We start from the raw sequence: 15,042 nt of genomic DNA on the forward strand, positions 1-15,042 counted from the left end.
CCCAATTGCTGTCTGTTGCTGGGCCAGAATGCGGTCCCCTGGCCAATCCATTGGCCACCAGCCAACCAATTGAACCAAATCTCTCAGGTGCCAGAACGTACGAGTTCTTCTGTTCAAAATGTAAATCTTCACAGCAGATTTTTCAACTTTTGAGTTCCTCACTTCCCTTGTTTGACTTAGAGGTATGTCTCCATTAAAGATCCATGGACCAAAAACAATGATGACAAAGTAAAAGAAATAGGAAATAAGGGAATCAACCCTGACATACTCTCAACCAACTTTCAGCATCAACCGTATGAAACATTGCATTCCATAACTGCTAAGTACAGGGTGCAAGAGATGACAGAAGTATGAATAATTTTCAGCAGCAGAACTAGGAGAGGGAAGGAACAGAGATTGGATAGAGTTGGCACAGTTAACTAAGTGCTGTTCACAGATCTGGTGATGGACACGATGCGAGTTGCCATGCTCGAGTCAAGATTACTGAACGTTAAGAACAGACCTAATGTTACCGGAAGGTCTGAAAATGTAAGAAAACAAAATCAGTAACAAAGATTCAAAATGATACATGAAACTACAAACGAAATAACGCACGTTGAGATGCCATCACCAGGTTATTTTCAAACACCTTCAAAGGGCATACTTCAAGGTGCTACCCCCAGTTGCTGCTGACTGTAACATAAATTTACTGTTGAATTTGATAGCTCTGTCAAATTATTACTATTCTCCAGCTCCTGTAGAGTAATAATTCCAGACTGCGGAACATATACAACATGATTTACAAGTGGTTTAGGCTTTAAAATACTACTTATTTATTATTGGGAGCATTGGATGCCACACTTGACGCTCTTTTGGGGGAGCAGGGAGAAGTATTCTGTTTCCTGAGAATGACCAAAGGTCAGCCAGCCAGACTGAACAATTGTGGTAGCGTGGCCCCTTTAAGGGGGTGAGCAACACAGACCACATGATTGGCTCAGGACCAATCGCGCAGGAGCGCACAAACCAGAGGCGGAATTGCACTTTTGGGGGCCCCCATATCATGCTCTGCCCCCTGGTGATGTTGCGGCTCACCCCCAAAGATATCGAGCCCTGTCCCCAATGATGTCAAACCCACCCACAATGACATTGAGCCTCCCCCGAATGACATCAGTGCCCTCCTGACTCCGCCCACCCTCAACTCACACAATGCCTGGTGCAGAAACTCAAAATCACTGCTTAACAGACTGCTGTAGTTCCTTTTAACTTAAGACAAACACTAGTCTGTACTGTTGATAAATTATTCCAGGGTCCCAGGTTCGATTCCTGGCTTGTGTCACTGTCTGTACTCTAAATTTATTTAAAAAAATACTTTTTCAAAAATGAATTGTTTAACTGATCATTGTAAACCTATTTCTTTGATGCTAGTGTGGTTAATTCTGTGTTTAATTTAAAGTTTGTTTTAATATAAAATATACCTATTGGTCAGAGTCAACACTCCTGGGTGAAGTATCCTTTCCTCAGTTTTACAATTAGAACATTTGTTTGGTGTTCTTGTTCGGTATCCTAATAAAAGTTAGGATCCTTATTCCATTAATTATGTGGGTTTTCAATCGATAATACCCCTAATACTGTGGGAAAAGGGCAAAACGTGAAGGACTCTAGCGGGAGCATCTTCCGCCTACATTACATTACGGAAGTCCCAAACACTGTCAAGATTTGACGCAAAAGAGGGCGCCATGGTGGTGCAGTGGTTAGCACTGCCGCCTCACGGCGCCGAGGACCCGGGTTCGATCCCGGCCCCGGGTCACTGTCTGTGTGGAGTTTACACATTCCCCGCCCATGTCTGCATGGGTCTTGCCCCACAACCCAAAGATGTGCATGGTATGTGGATTGGCCACGCTAAATTCCCCCTTAATTGGAAAAAAAAATGAATTGGGTACTTTAAATTTAATATATATGTACTCGATGCAAAAGATGTGGAAGCCTTTTTCTTTAAATCACATTTGAGAAAGTAGCTAAACAACTGAAGTGGCCAAACTCTATGTGGGTATTGTTGGTTCAAAGTTGGCAGGTAGAACTAGTGAAGTGTTTGCATCACTATCTGAAGAGGTATTGAAGGATTATGATGAGGTGAGAAAAGCCATATTAAGTTATTAAGTGCATGTGAACAAGTGCCAGAAGCCAACAGACAGAAGTTTTGAAATCTGAGTAAAGAACCAAGTCAGATGTAGATAGAATTTCAAAGAATCAAACAAAATAATTTTGATAGATGGATGAGAGCATTATAAATAGACCGAATGCATGAAGCTCTTAGGGTTACTTTGGAAGAATTTAAAGATTCACTTCCAGCAGTAGTGAGAACTCATGTGGAAGAGTAAAGGGTTAAAACTGCTAGACAGGCAGCGGAAATGGCAGGTGATTTTGAATTAGTTCATAAATCAACGTTTGTTTTTGACATCAATTCCAATCGGTGAAGGATACAAGTTTGGGAACTGAGAAATCCACAGGTGGTCAAGGCAAATGAGGTCCAGTTGGAGATATTAAAGAGATTTTGCCTCAGGTTTAAAGGGAAACTTATGAGGATGGAAGAGGTAAGAAAACTTAAACATTTTCATTTTTTGGACACACAAAGCAGCAGTGTTGATGGCTTAAGAAAAGTGCTGGTAAGACAAACTCTTTAAAGCAGGATAAGCAAGTGGGGTTTATTAAAGTGGCAAAATGAACCACAGTTGCATCTAAAGAGGTACAAAAGAGTGTACAGCCAGTTCAGAGGTTGCTTGATAGGAAGGTGCCAGATCTTTTTAAAGGTTATATTTGTGAGGATGAGGTTCACTCGTGTGTACAAGGTGGAGTGGGTTAAAATCTGAAGGGATACAGGAGGAAGTTAGTCTGTCGTGGTAAGAGTTAAGGAGATGTGTTGTTCAGAGGGGGTTTTGGAATGTGATGTGTAGGGGAAGTGAAGCATCAGACCGATACCAGTCCTCCGATTTCCTGGGGGTTGGAATTTCCCACCAAGTAGCTGATGGGCTGTCATTCACTTCCGCTGCTCAGTCTTTATAACTGTGGGGAAGATTCAACAAGTCACAGCAGAGCTTGGCTCGGAGGACAGCGCGCTGTTAGGAGGGAACAGGAACAACTCTTGAGCAGGTTTGGTCTTTCACTGTCGCTTGAAGTTTGAAAATATATAGTGGTAGCAGCATACAAACGATCGTCCGTTGTTTGTACTAAATATCTTAGCGATGTGTATTTTTCAGATTATTCCGATGCCAAGAAACCATGAGCACACACCCGAAAATAAAAGGTTGCATACAGGTGATGTGCTCACTGGAGGGGTAGACAAGAGTTGCCTTCGGCAGTTGCTGAGAACCACAGAAAGCTGGCACTGTCTCTGTACTGAGGCCATGCCTGTGTGAGGGACAAGGCGGGTACAAGGTTGGGGTCTGAATTGCAACTGGTAAAACGGATAGTTCCATGGTCCCAAGATTTAGTCCGTTGATAATTCATATTTGATGCAATAATTTGAATTAAACAACACAACGCAGGAAAATAGAAGTTAATTGCTCAGAACTTGATACATCAATTTTGATTTAATTTGAATTAAGTGACTTTGAACTCCGAGTAGATGAAAGAATGTCACAAGGACGGGTTCAATAATTAAGTTGTGATGGTGTGACTGTCTCTAAGGTGTATCTACTTCCATTGCGTGCTATTGAACAAGTTTGACGTTTTATTTGTATGCAAGCAATGCCCAACTACACCTGTCCGTCACCTCCTCTAACTTAATGACCACCTTTTATCAGACACTTTGTCTCACATCAAGCTTTGGGTGAACAAAATCAAAGAATAATCCTAGAATTTACAGTGCAGAAGGAGGCCATTCGGCCCATCGAGTCTGCACCAGCCCTTGGAAAGAGCATCCCTACCTTAGCCCACACCTCCACCTTATCACCGTAACCCCACCCTTTTTGGACACTAGGGACAACTTAGCATGGTCAATCCACCTAACCTGCACATCTTTGGACTGTGGGAGGAAACCGGAGCACCCGGAGGAAACCCACGCAGACACGGAGAACGTGCAGACTCCGCACAGACAGTGACCCAAGCCGGTATATCAAACCTGGGACCCCGGAGCTGTGAAGCAACAGTGCTAACCACTGTGCTACCGTGCTGTCCATAATCATCTTGGGGAATTTATTATAGATTGGGAACCTATTTTAAATGAGAAAGTATCAGCTGGGTGCAACCACTGTCAGAAACCTTGGTGAATTCCTTTATCAGCTTGAGCTATTGTAGGCGAACTCATTGCAGTATTGAGGGAATACTGCATTGTCAGATGTGTTGTTTTTCAGTGAAGTTAAACAATAGATGTTCTGTTTTTCTAGATTTTCTTTTTTAACCCATTCTCCTCCTCAAAGAGCAGAGTTCCCCTGCTGTCCTGGCCAACATTCTTCCCTTAATCAACATACTCAAAATATATAATTGAGTTTGCTGTTGGTGGGATGTTACTTTTCAATTGGTTGCTAAATTTGTCTACATTTCAAAAGTATTTTCTTTTTTTGACGTACTTTGAGACATGTAGAATAGAGTAATACATCAGTTAGATTCATGATGCAGAGGCCTGTACGAACGATCTGCAAACATTAATTCAAGTCCCAACATGTTTATTTTGGGACAATCCCAACATGTTAGCTGGGGATTATAAATTCAACTAATTGAATAAAATCTAGAATCAGTACAAATAACAACAGAGGGAGCTGGAGGTTCATGTGCATTAATCTCAGAAGGCAGCAGGACATATTGAATGAGGAATTGGCAAAGCATTTGGGCACTTGTCTTGATGTATATAGGTATTGAGTACAAAAATACAGACATTATGCTGACCCTTTCTAAAGATGTGGTTAGTCTAGAGCAGACCCGGGAGCACAATCTAGCCGATCATGCCTCTCTCCATCCTGCTCGTGGACCCGCTGTTTAAAATATAGGCACAGTAGGTATTACACAGGGCACATATGACTGGAGCACGGCTCAGTAAATTTTTTGGGGTGGAGGATAGGTGTGCGAGGTGCTCGAGAAGCCCAGCGAATCATACCCATATGTTTTGGTCATGCCCGGCACTACAGAGGTTTTGGATGGGGGTGACAAAGGTGCTTTCAAAAGTAGTAGGAGTCCGGGTCGAACCAAGCTGGGGGTTGGCTATATTTGGGGTTGCACAAGAGCCGGGAGTGCAGGAGGCGAGAGAGGCCGATGTTTTGGCCTTTGCGTCCCTAGTAGCCCGGCGCAGGATATTGCTAATGTGGAAAGAAGCCAAGCCCCTGGGGGTGGAGACCTGGATAAATGACATGGCGGGGTTTATAAAGCTAGAGCGGATTAAGTTCGTCCTAAGGGGGTCGGCTCAAGGGTTCACCAGGCGGTGGCAACCGTTCGTCGAATACCTCGCAGAAAGATAGACGGAATGGGAAAAAGAAGGCAGCAGCAGCAGCCCAGGACCGGGGGGGGGGGGGGGGGGAGGAGGAACCAGAAGGACTCTCAGGGTTGTTAATATATACTGTATAGTATGTATAGGTCGTTGCTACAGATAATTATATATTGGACTGTTAAATTATATTTTTGGAGAGTGTTACTTGTGACAAGGCAGTTGCCAATTAGGGCTAGTTTTTATTTTTGTTATTTATTATTTATTCATTTTTTTTTTTTTGTTTATAAAATAGGTCATTGTTATTTGTGTTGTTATAATATTGTGTAAAGGATGCACAATGTACTGTGTTGGTTGACCAAAAATTTTCAATAAAATATTTAATAAAAAAAAAAATATAGGCACAGTAAGAAGTCTTACAACACCAGGTTAAAGTCCAACAGGTGTGTTTGGAGTCACTAGCTTTCGGAGTGCAGCTCCTTCCTCAGCTGAGTGAGAACTTGATATATCAATTTTGATTTAATTTAAATTAAATGACTTTGAACTCCGAGTAGGTGATTGTACCTGAAAGAATGTCACAAGGAAGGGTTCAATAATTAAGTTGTGATAATGAAGGAGCTGTGCTCTGAAAGCTAGTGACTCCAAACAAACCTGTTGGACTTTAACCTGGTGTTACAAGACTTCTTTCTGTGCCCACCCCAGTCCATTGCCGGCATCTCCACATCAAAATATAGGCAAGTGACAGATCTGCAAGAAGCTGCTCTTCCAATCACAGCCCACTTCTCTCCCACATTTGTTGCTGATAGGCTCACTGAGAGAGAAAGAATCTGTGATTGGAGGAGTGGTGTAAAGGGGCGTGGCCATGGAGCATTCTCTCTTTTGGTCTCTCTCTGTTATCCTCCCATGCTGGCACCGTCCCCCGAAAGGAGCACACGGGTTAAGATGACAGAGCTGGCTGGGGATGACCCCAAGGGACAGCTGTGACAGCAACAGGGCCCCTGCAGGGGGCAGCTAAATTCTCCAGCGGAACGGAGTGTGGAAACACACTTGGCATGTTCATTGCAGTCGTGAACTGTTAAAACATGCTGCTGTGCAGAGGGACCTGGGTGTGCTGGTGCACGAGTCGCAAAACGTTGGTGTGCAGGTGCAACAGGTGATTAAGAAGGCGAATCGAGTTTTGTCTTTCATTGCTAGAGGGATGGAGTTCAAGACTAGTGAGGTTATGCTGCAATTGTATAGGGTGTTGGTGAGGCCGCATCTGGAGTATTGTGTTCAGTTTTGGTCTCCTTACCTGAGAAAGGACATATTGGCACTGGAGGGAGTGCAGAGGAGATTCACTAGGTTGATCCCAGAGTTGAGGGGATTAGATTATGACGAGAGGTTGAGTAGACTGGGACTGTACTCATTGGAGTTTAGAAGGATGCGGGGGGGATCTTATTGAGACATATAAAATTATGAAGGGAATAGATAGGATAGATGCGGGCAGGTTGTTTCCACTGGTCGGGGAAAGCAGAACTAGGGGGCATAGCCTCAAAATAAGGGGAGGTAGATTTAGGACGGAGTGTAGGAGGAACTTCTTCACCCAAAGGGTTGTGAATCTCTGGAATTCCTTGCCCAGTGAAGCAGTTGAGGTTCCTTTAAACGTTTTTAAGAAAAAGATAGATGCCTTTCTAAAGAATAAAGGGATTTGGGGATATGGTGTACGGGCCGGAGAGTGGAGCTGAGTCCACAAAGATCAGCCATGATCTCATTAAATGGCGTAGCAGGCTCGAGGGGCCAGATGGCCTACTACTGTTCCTAATTCTTATGTTCTTATGTGAATTCGTCCTCTACTTTTAAAATGTTGAAATTTCGCGAGCTGGCGAGAGGAGTAAGTCTGTGCGAGTGAGTGAACATGTGTGTGTGTAAGAAGGAGAAAATCCTAAGACTGGGAGTAAGCTAGACCCACACCAACCCTTCCTCTCCTCCCTCCTCAAAACCTACCAACAAAGCAGGTTGAAGAGGAGGAATCCCCAGGCTGAAAGGCAACTCACTTCCAACACTCACTTTCATATAATTCTGCTAAGGCTCGCTCCGAATGTTGCTGAGAGAGGCAAACACAAGGGTCAGTGTTAGCTAAACCCAGTTCCTTAGCTCGCCCCCAGTCCCCACGTCTTCCCTCGTGACGAGGACTTGGGGATAGTCTGCTGCTCTAGCTCTGCTTCTCAGACAGCAATGCATAAAAGGTTTCACTGGTTGGTTCTGCTACTTGCCACTTTTTAAAGGGCCATCTTTATTAAGTACTCCTTTTTTCAAATCATCAATTTATTGTTTTGACATTAATTCACGTTTAACATTCTGTCAAGCATTTTTTTTCCAAGATTTTCTCATCCGCTGTTTGAGTGGGATAAAAATGGAATTCTGGCCTCTCACGCACAAAGGTTATATAACCTGGGTAGAGTATTGTGTAAAGTTTCGGCAGCCACACTTTCGGAAGGACGCGAGGGTCCTTGAGAGATGGCAGATTTTATTTGAGGGATGAAGGATCTTAAATGTTAGGTTGGAAAAGCTGAGATTGTTCTCCTTAGAAAAAGGGAGATTTGATAGAGGCGTACAAGATTACAGCAGGTTTAGATATGGTAGATAAAGAAAAGCTCTTCACATTCGCTGATGGTACAAGGTCTTGGGGTCACAGATATAAGGTTTTGGGCAAGTGATGCAAAAGAGATGTGAGGAAGAACACTTTTACACAATTAATAATGACCTGGGATTTGCTGCTTACAAAGGTGGTTACAGTAAGAAGTCTTACAACACCAGGCTAAAGTCCAACAGGTTTGTTTCGAATCACTAGCTTTCAGCGCGCAACTCCTTCCTCAGGTGAATGAAGAGGTGGGTTCCAGAAACACATATATAGACAAAGTCAATGATGCAAGACGATACTCTGAATGCGAGTCTTTGCAGGTAATTAAGTTTTTACAGATCCAGATGGAGCGATTGGAGAGAGGGGTAACCCCAGGTTAAAGAGGTGTGAATTGTGTCAAGCCAGGGCAGTTGGTAGGATTTCGCAAGCCCAGGCCAGATGGTGGGGGATGAATGTAATGCGACATGAATCCCAGTCCCGGTTGAGGCCTACTCGTGTGCGGAACTTGGCTATCAGCTTCTGCTCGGCGATTCTGCATTGTCGCGTGTCCTGAAGGCCGCCTTGGAGAACGCTTTCCCCAAGATCAGAGGCTGAATGCCCTTGACTGCTGAAGTGTTCCCCAACTGCAAGGGAACATTCCTGCCTCACTGCCGCGCGATGTCCGTTCATCCGTTGTCGCAGCTTCTGCATGGTTTCGCCAACGTACCACGCCTCGGGACATCCTTTCTTGCAGCTTATGACGTAGACAACGTTGGCTGAGTTGCACGAGTATGTACCACGTACCTGGTGGGTGGTGTGCGCCAATCACCCTATATGGTCACCTTGAAACAGATGGATTGTATTAAAAGCTATCCCTTTGGGGAAGGAAATCCACTATTCTTACCCAGTCCAGTCTGGCAGGGGCTGGTTTAGCACAGGACTAAATCGTTGGCTTTGAAAGCAGACCAAGGCAGGCCAGCAGCACGGTTCAATTCCTGTACCAGCCTCCCCAAACAGGCGCCGGAATGTGGCGACTAGGGGCTTTTCACAGTAACTTCATTTGACGCCTACTTGTGACAATAAGCGATTTTCATTTCATTTTTCATTTTCTGGCATATATGTGACTTCAGAACTTCAGACTGGCAGCAGTGGCTACCTCTGAAAGGGTCCAGCAAGCTACTCAGTTGCATCACAATGCAATTCGGGATGAGCAATAAAAGCTTCCACATCCCATGAATAAATAGAAAAATTCTGAGTTTGTGATATAATTGTGAGTTCTCTCTTTAAAAGAAAGAGGACTTAACATGTAAACTACCTCCAGTGTAATGTGAATTGATGATCTCGAAGGACTCACACAGGGAACTCAGTTCCAATTTTCTCCTTCTATTCTGATCAGACATTTCACCAAATTGGTTATTGCTGTTAGTTACTGCTGATCAAAAAACTACGCTAAAGTATTGATTGAATTATGCATTGTATTTACAATGTCACCTAGTCATGAAAGCTTTCTTAAAAATACACTTATGATTTTGTTTTGCTGCACTTTGCACTGGTAAAAACATAAAACAAAACTTTGTTGCTAACTCTTTTGAAATACATAAGGTCTAAGAAACATTTCTATCCTCCTCTGTTCCTTGTATACTATTTTCATAATCACTATTTGAACATCTGCTTCACTGGTCATGAAAGCTGTAAAGAACAAAAGGTTCAATTTTTGAGTCAGCGTCTGCTTTGCCTGCTCCCATATTTAACAGTATAATAACCAGAGAATTGAGAAAATGACTTGCTGCTTGGTTTTGTCCAGTGTGGGTTGCGCTCTGGCAGTGGTCTGAGAGTGACCCAGAGTGACCCCTCATTCAGTTCTTCAGTTCCCCTCAATATGGAGAAGTGGTTCTTTTCTCACAGGGTTAAGCATGGGAAATTATGAACTTCTATTAATAGAACCACTGTATATGATAGATACTGTAAAAATCATAAGATTTGTGGCTGGGAAAATGCTGTTGTAATTTATATTCCAAAATAATTTAAACCAGGAAAGGATGTTAATGCAAAAGGATGCTGAAAACAAACTACAAAGAGGGGAACAAAAACATGAAGGCTGGTCCCTTTCACCAAAGGTCAAATATATATTCTGAGATATCGCTTTGACATGAAGAATTGAGGATAGTTCTAAAAATGGGATCATAAACTTAGTCATTTGTCAAGAATGTCATTTGTCAAGAATGTATCAACAAGATCCTTTTCACCTTTGAATTCTGAAATAAAAACAGATGTCGTTCATAACTTCCAATTTATATGCTTAGTTTTTGTACTGTTACATGTATAGATTGTGTTTTTATTATGAAAGGACCATTAAACTATCAAGTTTACCATATAGAATTCTTCAATTTAAATAATCTACACAGAATGGAGTATTTTGAGAGTTAAACGAAGAATTATTTCATACGACGTGCATACTGCTTTTTGAAGTGAACAACTTTCCATCTTAATTTTCCCATTTTTACTGTGCGACCTTGACTTGTGTAATAGTGCTCCCAGTGACCTGCCAACATTTGCCTTCCAACCAACACCTTGAAAAATTAGCAATAAAATCATGCTGTTTGTGAGACCTTGCTGTACATTACAACAGCAACTGAACTTCAAAAACACTTAATTAGCTACAAAGTGCTTTAGGATGCCCTGAAGTTTTTAAAGGCACTATATAAATGCACATCTGTTTTTTCCTTTACCACCTGAAATTATTAAATTCTATTCCATCACCAAAGAAGAAAATGCCCCAATAACACTTAGCGCAATATTTACCAGCACACCAAACAATATTTTATTCACGTTTATTGAATACATAAAAATGTTCGGCTTTGGGGAAAAAGCAGTTGACCAATGATAATGCTTCAGGAGTTTGGTTGAATATTTAGTGGACAGTCACTGCATCATCTCAGTGTCTTGTATTTAGGAAGAAATAAAATGCTACCTTTTTATTCAGAAGGCTAAGTTCTTAACAGAATTTGTTTTTGAATTCTTGAATGCGTACATTTCTATTTTTAATAATATTTCCATAGTAATGTTTCTGAGTTACTGCAAGCTGGTGGCAGCTATCGATCCAGGGATAAATTACAAATATCAGACTTACCAGCACCACCCACATCCTAATAAATGTTTAGTGGCGTTCTATGAAAAAGTGCAAAACACTAGCAGGTCCTGGGAACAATACGTATTCTGAAGTAAAACCTGGTAACATTTACCCTCCCTTCTATATCAGCAGTCGTGTATAAAAGGTGTACTCCCGGCCCCGGGTCACTGTCCGTGTGGAGTTTGCACATTCTCCCCGTGTCTGCGTGGGTCTCACCCTCACAACCCAAAGATGTGCAGGGTAGATGGATTGGCCACGCTAAATTGCCCGTTAATAGGAAAAAAATAATTGGGTACTCTTAAAAAAAAATTTTTTTAAGTGTACAAAAACTGTAGGCCTGTTAATCAAAAATCTTGAAATTATTTTATTTAGATTTAGTGAAAATGGTAATTAGGAGTAAAGATGACCATGAACTCACTCAATCGTTAATTATCCATTCACTGATTGACAGAAGTAGCAACACTAATACTTCATGGTAAACAGAGCACTCCTTAAAGGGGCTATGGTGTCAGGAATATTCAGTTCACAGTTTGTACAAATATGCCATTTTTTAATAGATTTGAAAATGTAGTGCAGAAAATTGCACCTTTGAGCCTGTTAAGAATATTGTTGAATTGATGCAAGTTGTTCTTAATTTTCTCTCTTGCACCAACTGGGCAGAAACTGAAAGCGATCCCATGGGAAATATTTATTGGGTTGGATTCTCCGGTCCCCCAGCTGTGTGTTTCTTGGCAGCGCGCCATTAGCTGACGGCAGGATTCTCTATTCCCTCCGCTTGTCAATGGGATTTCCCATGGAAGCCACCCCACGCCATTGGGAAATCCGCGGGCGGGAGTGAGCTGCCAGCGGGAACAGAGAATCCCAACAGCCGGAGAATTCCGGTCATGATCTACTACAATCTGTTCAGCAGGTTACTTTTTAAAGTATAATTAGTCAGCTACATATAATGCAAGGAATGTTTAACATTCCACATTAATGAGGTACAGTTGGTTGAAAGGTCACTTGACTCTTTTTCTTTCTTTGCAGAAATACTAGAAGAAAGTAAGATCCCAGGAGAAAAATGAAAATCCTGCTTTTGATTTTACTGACATCATTCAGCATTTGCATTGAGATGGTAAGAGATTGTAGTCAAATTAGTTTAAACAGAAAGATTTGATAAGGAGAAAAGCTCTGGGCAGCACGGTGGCCCAGTGGGTTAGCACTGCTAGCTCACGGCGCCGAGGTCCCAGGTTCGATCCCGGCTCTGGGTCATTGTCCGTGTGGAGTTTGCACATTCTTCCCGTGTTTGCGTGGGTTTCACCCCCATAACCCAAAAAAAAGATGTGCAGGGTAGATGGATTGGCCACGCTAAATTGCCCCTTAATTGGAAAAAATGAATTGGACACTCTAAATTTATTTGAAAAAAAAGAAGAAAAGCTCCAAGTAATGATGTTCTTTCCATAGAATTGGCTTTTTTGAAATTATGGACAGGATTCTCCGGCCTCCCAGCCCCATCTTTCTTGGCAGCGGGAGGCGGCACGTCGTTTGAAGGTGGAGGGATTCTCTGCTTCCACCGCTGTCAATGGGAATTCCTATTGAAGCCACCCCACACTGCCAGGAACCCACGGGTTGGGGGTGCGTTGATGGCACGGACAGAGAATCCCACACGCATGAACGGACAAAGAGTTCCAGCCAGTATTTCCCAAAATAATCTCAATCATTAGTTCCCTTCACCATGATATAAGAATTGCTGACATCCTACGATTAATGGCAAAAAATGTCCATTAATAGTCATTGCATCAAATGTGACACAATAGTGCATTGGATTATTATTCCTTATATGGTGATATTGACTTTAAAAGCCATGACTAAGCACAAGATGGTGACATCAATGTCACCCTCACCTAGGAGTTTTCACTTCCTCTGAGAGACAGCAAATTTCAAATAGAGCTCCTTATATAGTCTCCCTCATCTTGTTATAACCCTCTGATTCATGTAGATAAGACCATAGATAAATGCATTTTCAACTCAAAACTCACAATCACGGAATGGTTACAGCACAAAAGGAGTCCATTTGGCCCTTCGTGGCTGTGCTGGCTCTCCAAAGGAGCAATTCACCTAGTTATTAAAATAAATCAGATTTTCACAATCACAAGATAGAACGGATAAAAAAGCCAAACAGCATTCAGTTAGAAACATCATAATACCAGACCCCTCAGCTCCATCCATTAACTTCAGAGCATCCAACTGTTTCTGAAGTAACTTTAGTCATTGATTCCACAACTCTATCAGGAGGTTTATTCAACATGTTGATTACTCTTTGGGGGAAGTATAATTTTCTGATATCGCCCATAAAACTCCCTTCGGGATAAATCTATAATTCTTTGTTCTGCTCCTGCAGTTTAATCTAAAGGTCCAGAATTTTCTTTTTTTTTTTAAATATGTTTTATTGAAATTTTTTTCCCAAACAACAATTTTTCCCCTCTTACAAAGCAAACGCAACAATAACAATACAGAAATTTTTAACAATACACAAGTAACAAAACCCCTTTATCTTTGACCTAAACTAAACTAAACCCCCCCCCTCCCCCCCCTTCCCCCTGGGTTGCTGCTGCTGGTCATCTGTCTTCCCTCTAACGTTCCCCTAGGTAGTCGAGAAATGGCTGCCACCGCCTGGTGAACCCTTGAGCCGATCCTCTCAGGGCAAACTTTACCTGCTCCAGTTTAATGAACCCCGCCATATCATTTACCCAGGCCTCCAGTCCGGGGGGTTTCGCCTCCTTCCACATGAGTAGGATCCTGCGCCGGGCTACTAGGGACGCAAAGGCCACAACGTCGGCCTCTTTCGCCTCCTGAACTCCCGGCTCTTCCGCAACTCCAAATAGAGCTAACCCCCAGCCTGGTTTGACCCGGGACTTCACCACCCGCGAAATCACTCCCGTCACTCCCTTCCAATACCCTTCCAGTGCCGGGCACGCCCAAAACATATGTGCGTGGTTTGCCGGGCTCCCGCCACACCTCCCACATTTGTCCTCCACTCCAAAGAACCTGCTCAATCTTGCTCCCGTTATGTGTGCTCTATGTAGCACCTTAATTTACCCTGCTTAGGGCATCAGCCCACATACCCTCCTCTATCTCCTCCCCTAATTCTTCTTCCCACTTTCCTTTTAGTTCACCCACCGACTCCTCCCCCTCTTCCCTCGTCTCTCGGTAAATCTCTGACACCTTGCCCTCTCCGACCCACACCCCTGAAAGCACCCTGTCCTGTATCCCCTGTGTCGGGAGCAATGGAAATTCCTTCACCTGTTGTCTAGTAAACGCCCTCACCTGCATATATCTCAAGAAATTTCCCCGGGGCAACTTATACTTTTCCTCCAATGCTCCCAAGCTCGCAAAAGTCCCATCTATAAATAAATCTCCCACCCTCCTAATTCCCAACTGGTACCAGCTCTGAAATCCTCCATCCATTCTTCCTGGGGCGAACCTATGGTTGTTCCTGATTGGGGACCCCACCAGGGCTCCCCGCACCCCTCTCTGTCGCCTCCACTGTCCCCAGATATTCAATGTTGCCGCCACCACCGGGTTCATGGTAAACTTTTTAGGTGAGATCGGTAGCGGCGCCGTCACCAGCGCCTCTAAACTCGTCCCTTTACAGGACTTTCTCTCCAGTCTTTTCCACGCCGCTCCCTCACCCTCCATCATCCATTTACGTATCATTGCCACATTGGCGGCCCAATAGTAATCGCCCAAGTTTGGTAGTGCCAATCCTCCTCTGTCCCTACTACGCTGAAGGAACCCCCTCCTTACTCTCGGAACTTTCCCTGCCCACACGAAGCTCGTGATGCTCCTGTCTATTTTATTAAAAAAGGTCTTGGTGATTAGTATAGGGAGACATTGAAATACAAATAAGAACCTCGGGAGGACCATCATCTTAATTGCTTG

The 15,042-nt window shown here is 43.1% G+C and overlaps 1 protein-coding gene across 1 annotated transcript in view; it reads left to right on the forward strand.

The window, feature by feature from the left end:
- Nucleotides 1-3,045: 3,045 nt before the first annotated feature.
- The window catches only part of LOC140403575 (salivary plasminogen activator beta-like), a 40,906-nt gene continuing 28,909 nt past the window's right edge, over nucleotides 3,046-15,042 (forward strand). Inside the window, exons 1-2 of the mRNA XM_072491634.1 lie at nucleotides 3,046-3,126; nucleotides 12,148-12,235. Of these exons, the coding sequence (XP_072347735.1) occupies nucleotides 12,182-12,235 (54 nt within the window). The 5' untranslated portion in view covers nucleotides 3,046-3,126; nucleotides 12,148-12,181. The remainder of the gene's footprint in view (nucleotides 3,127-12,147; nucleotides 12,236-15,042) is intronic.

The sequence above is a fragment of the Scyliorhinus torazame genome, chromosome 28, assembly GCF_047496885.1.
Source record: "Scyliorhinus torazame isolate Kashiwa2021f chromosome 28, sScyTor2.1, whole genome shotgun sequence".
In the NCBI taxonomy this organism is placed as follows: Eukaryota; Metazoa; Chordata; class Chondrichthyes; order Carcharhiniformes; family Scyliorhinidae; genus Scyliorhinus; species Scyliorhinus torazame.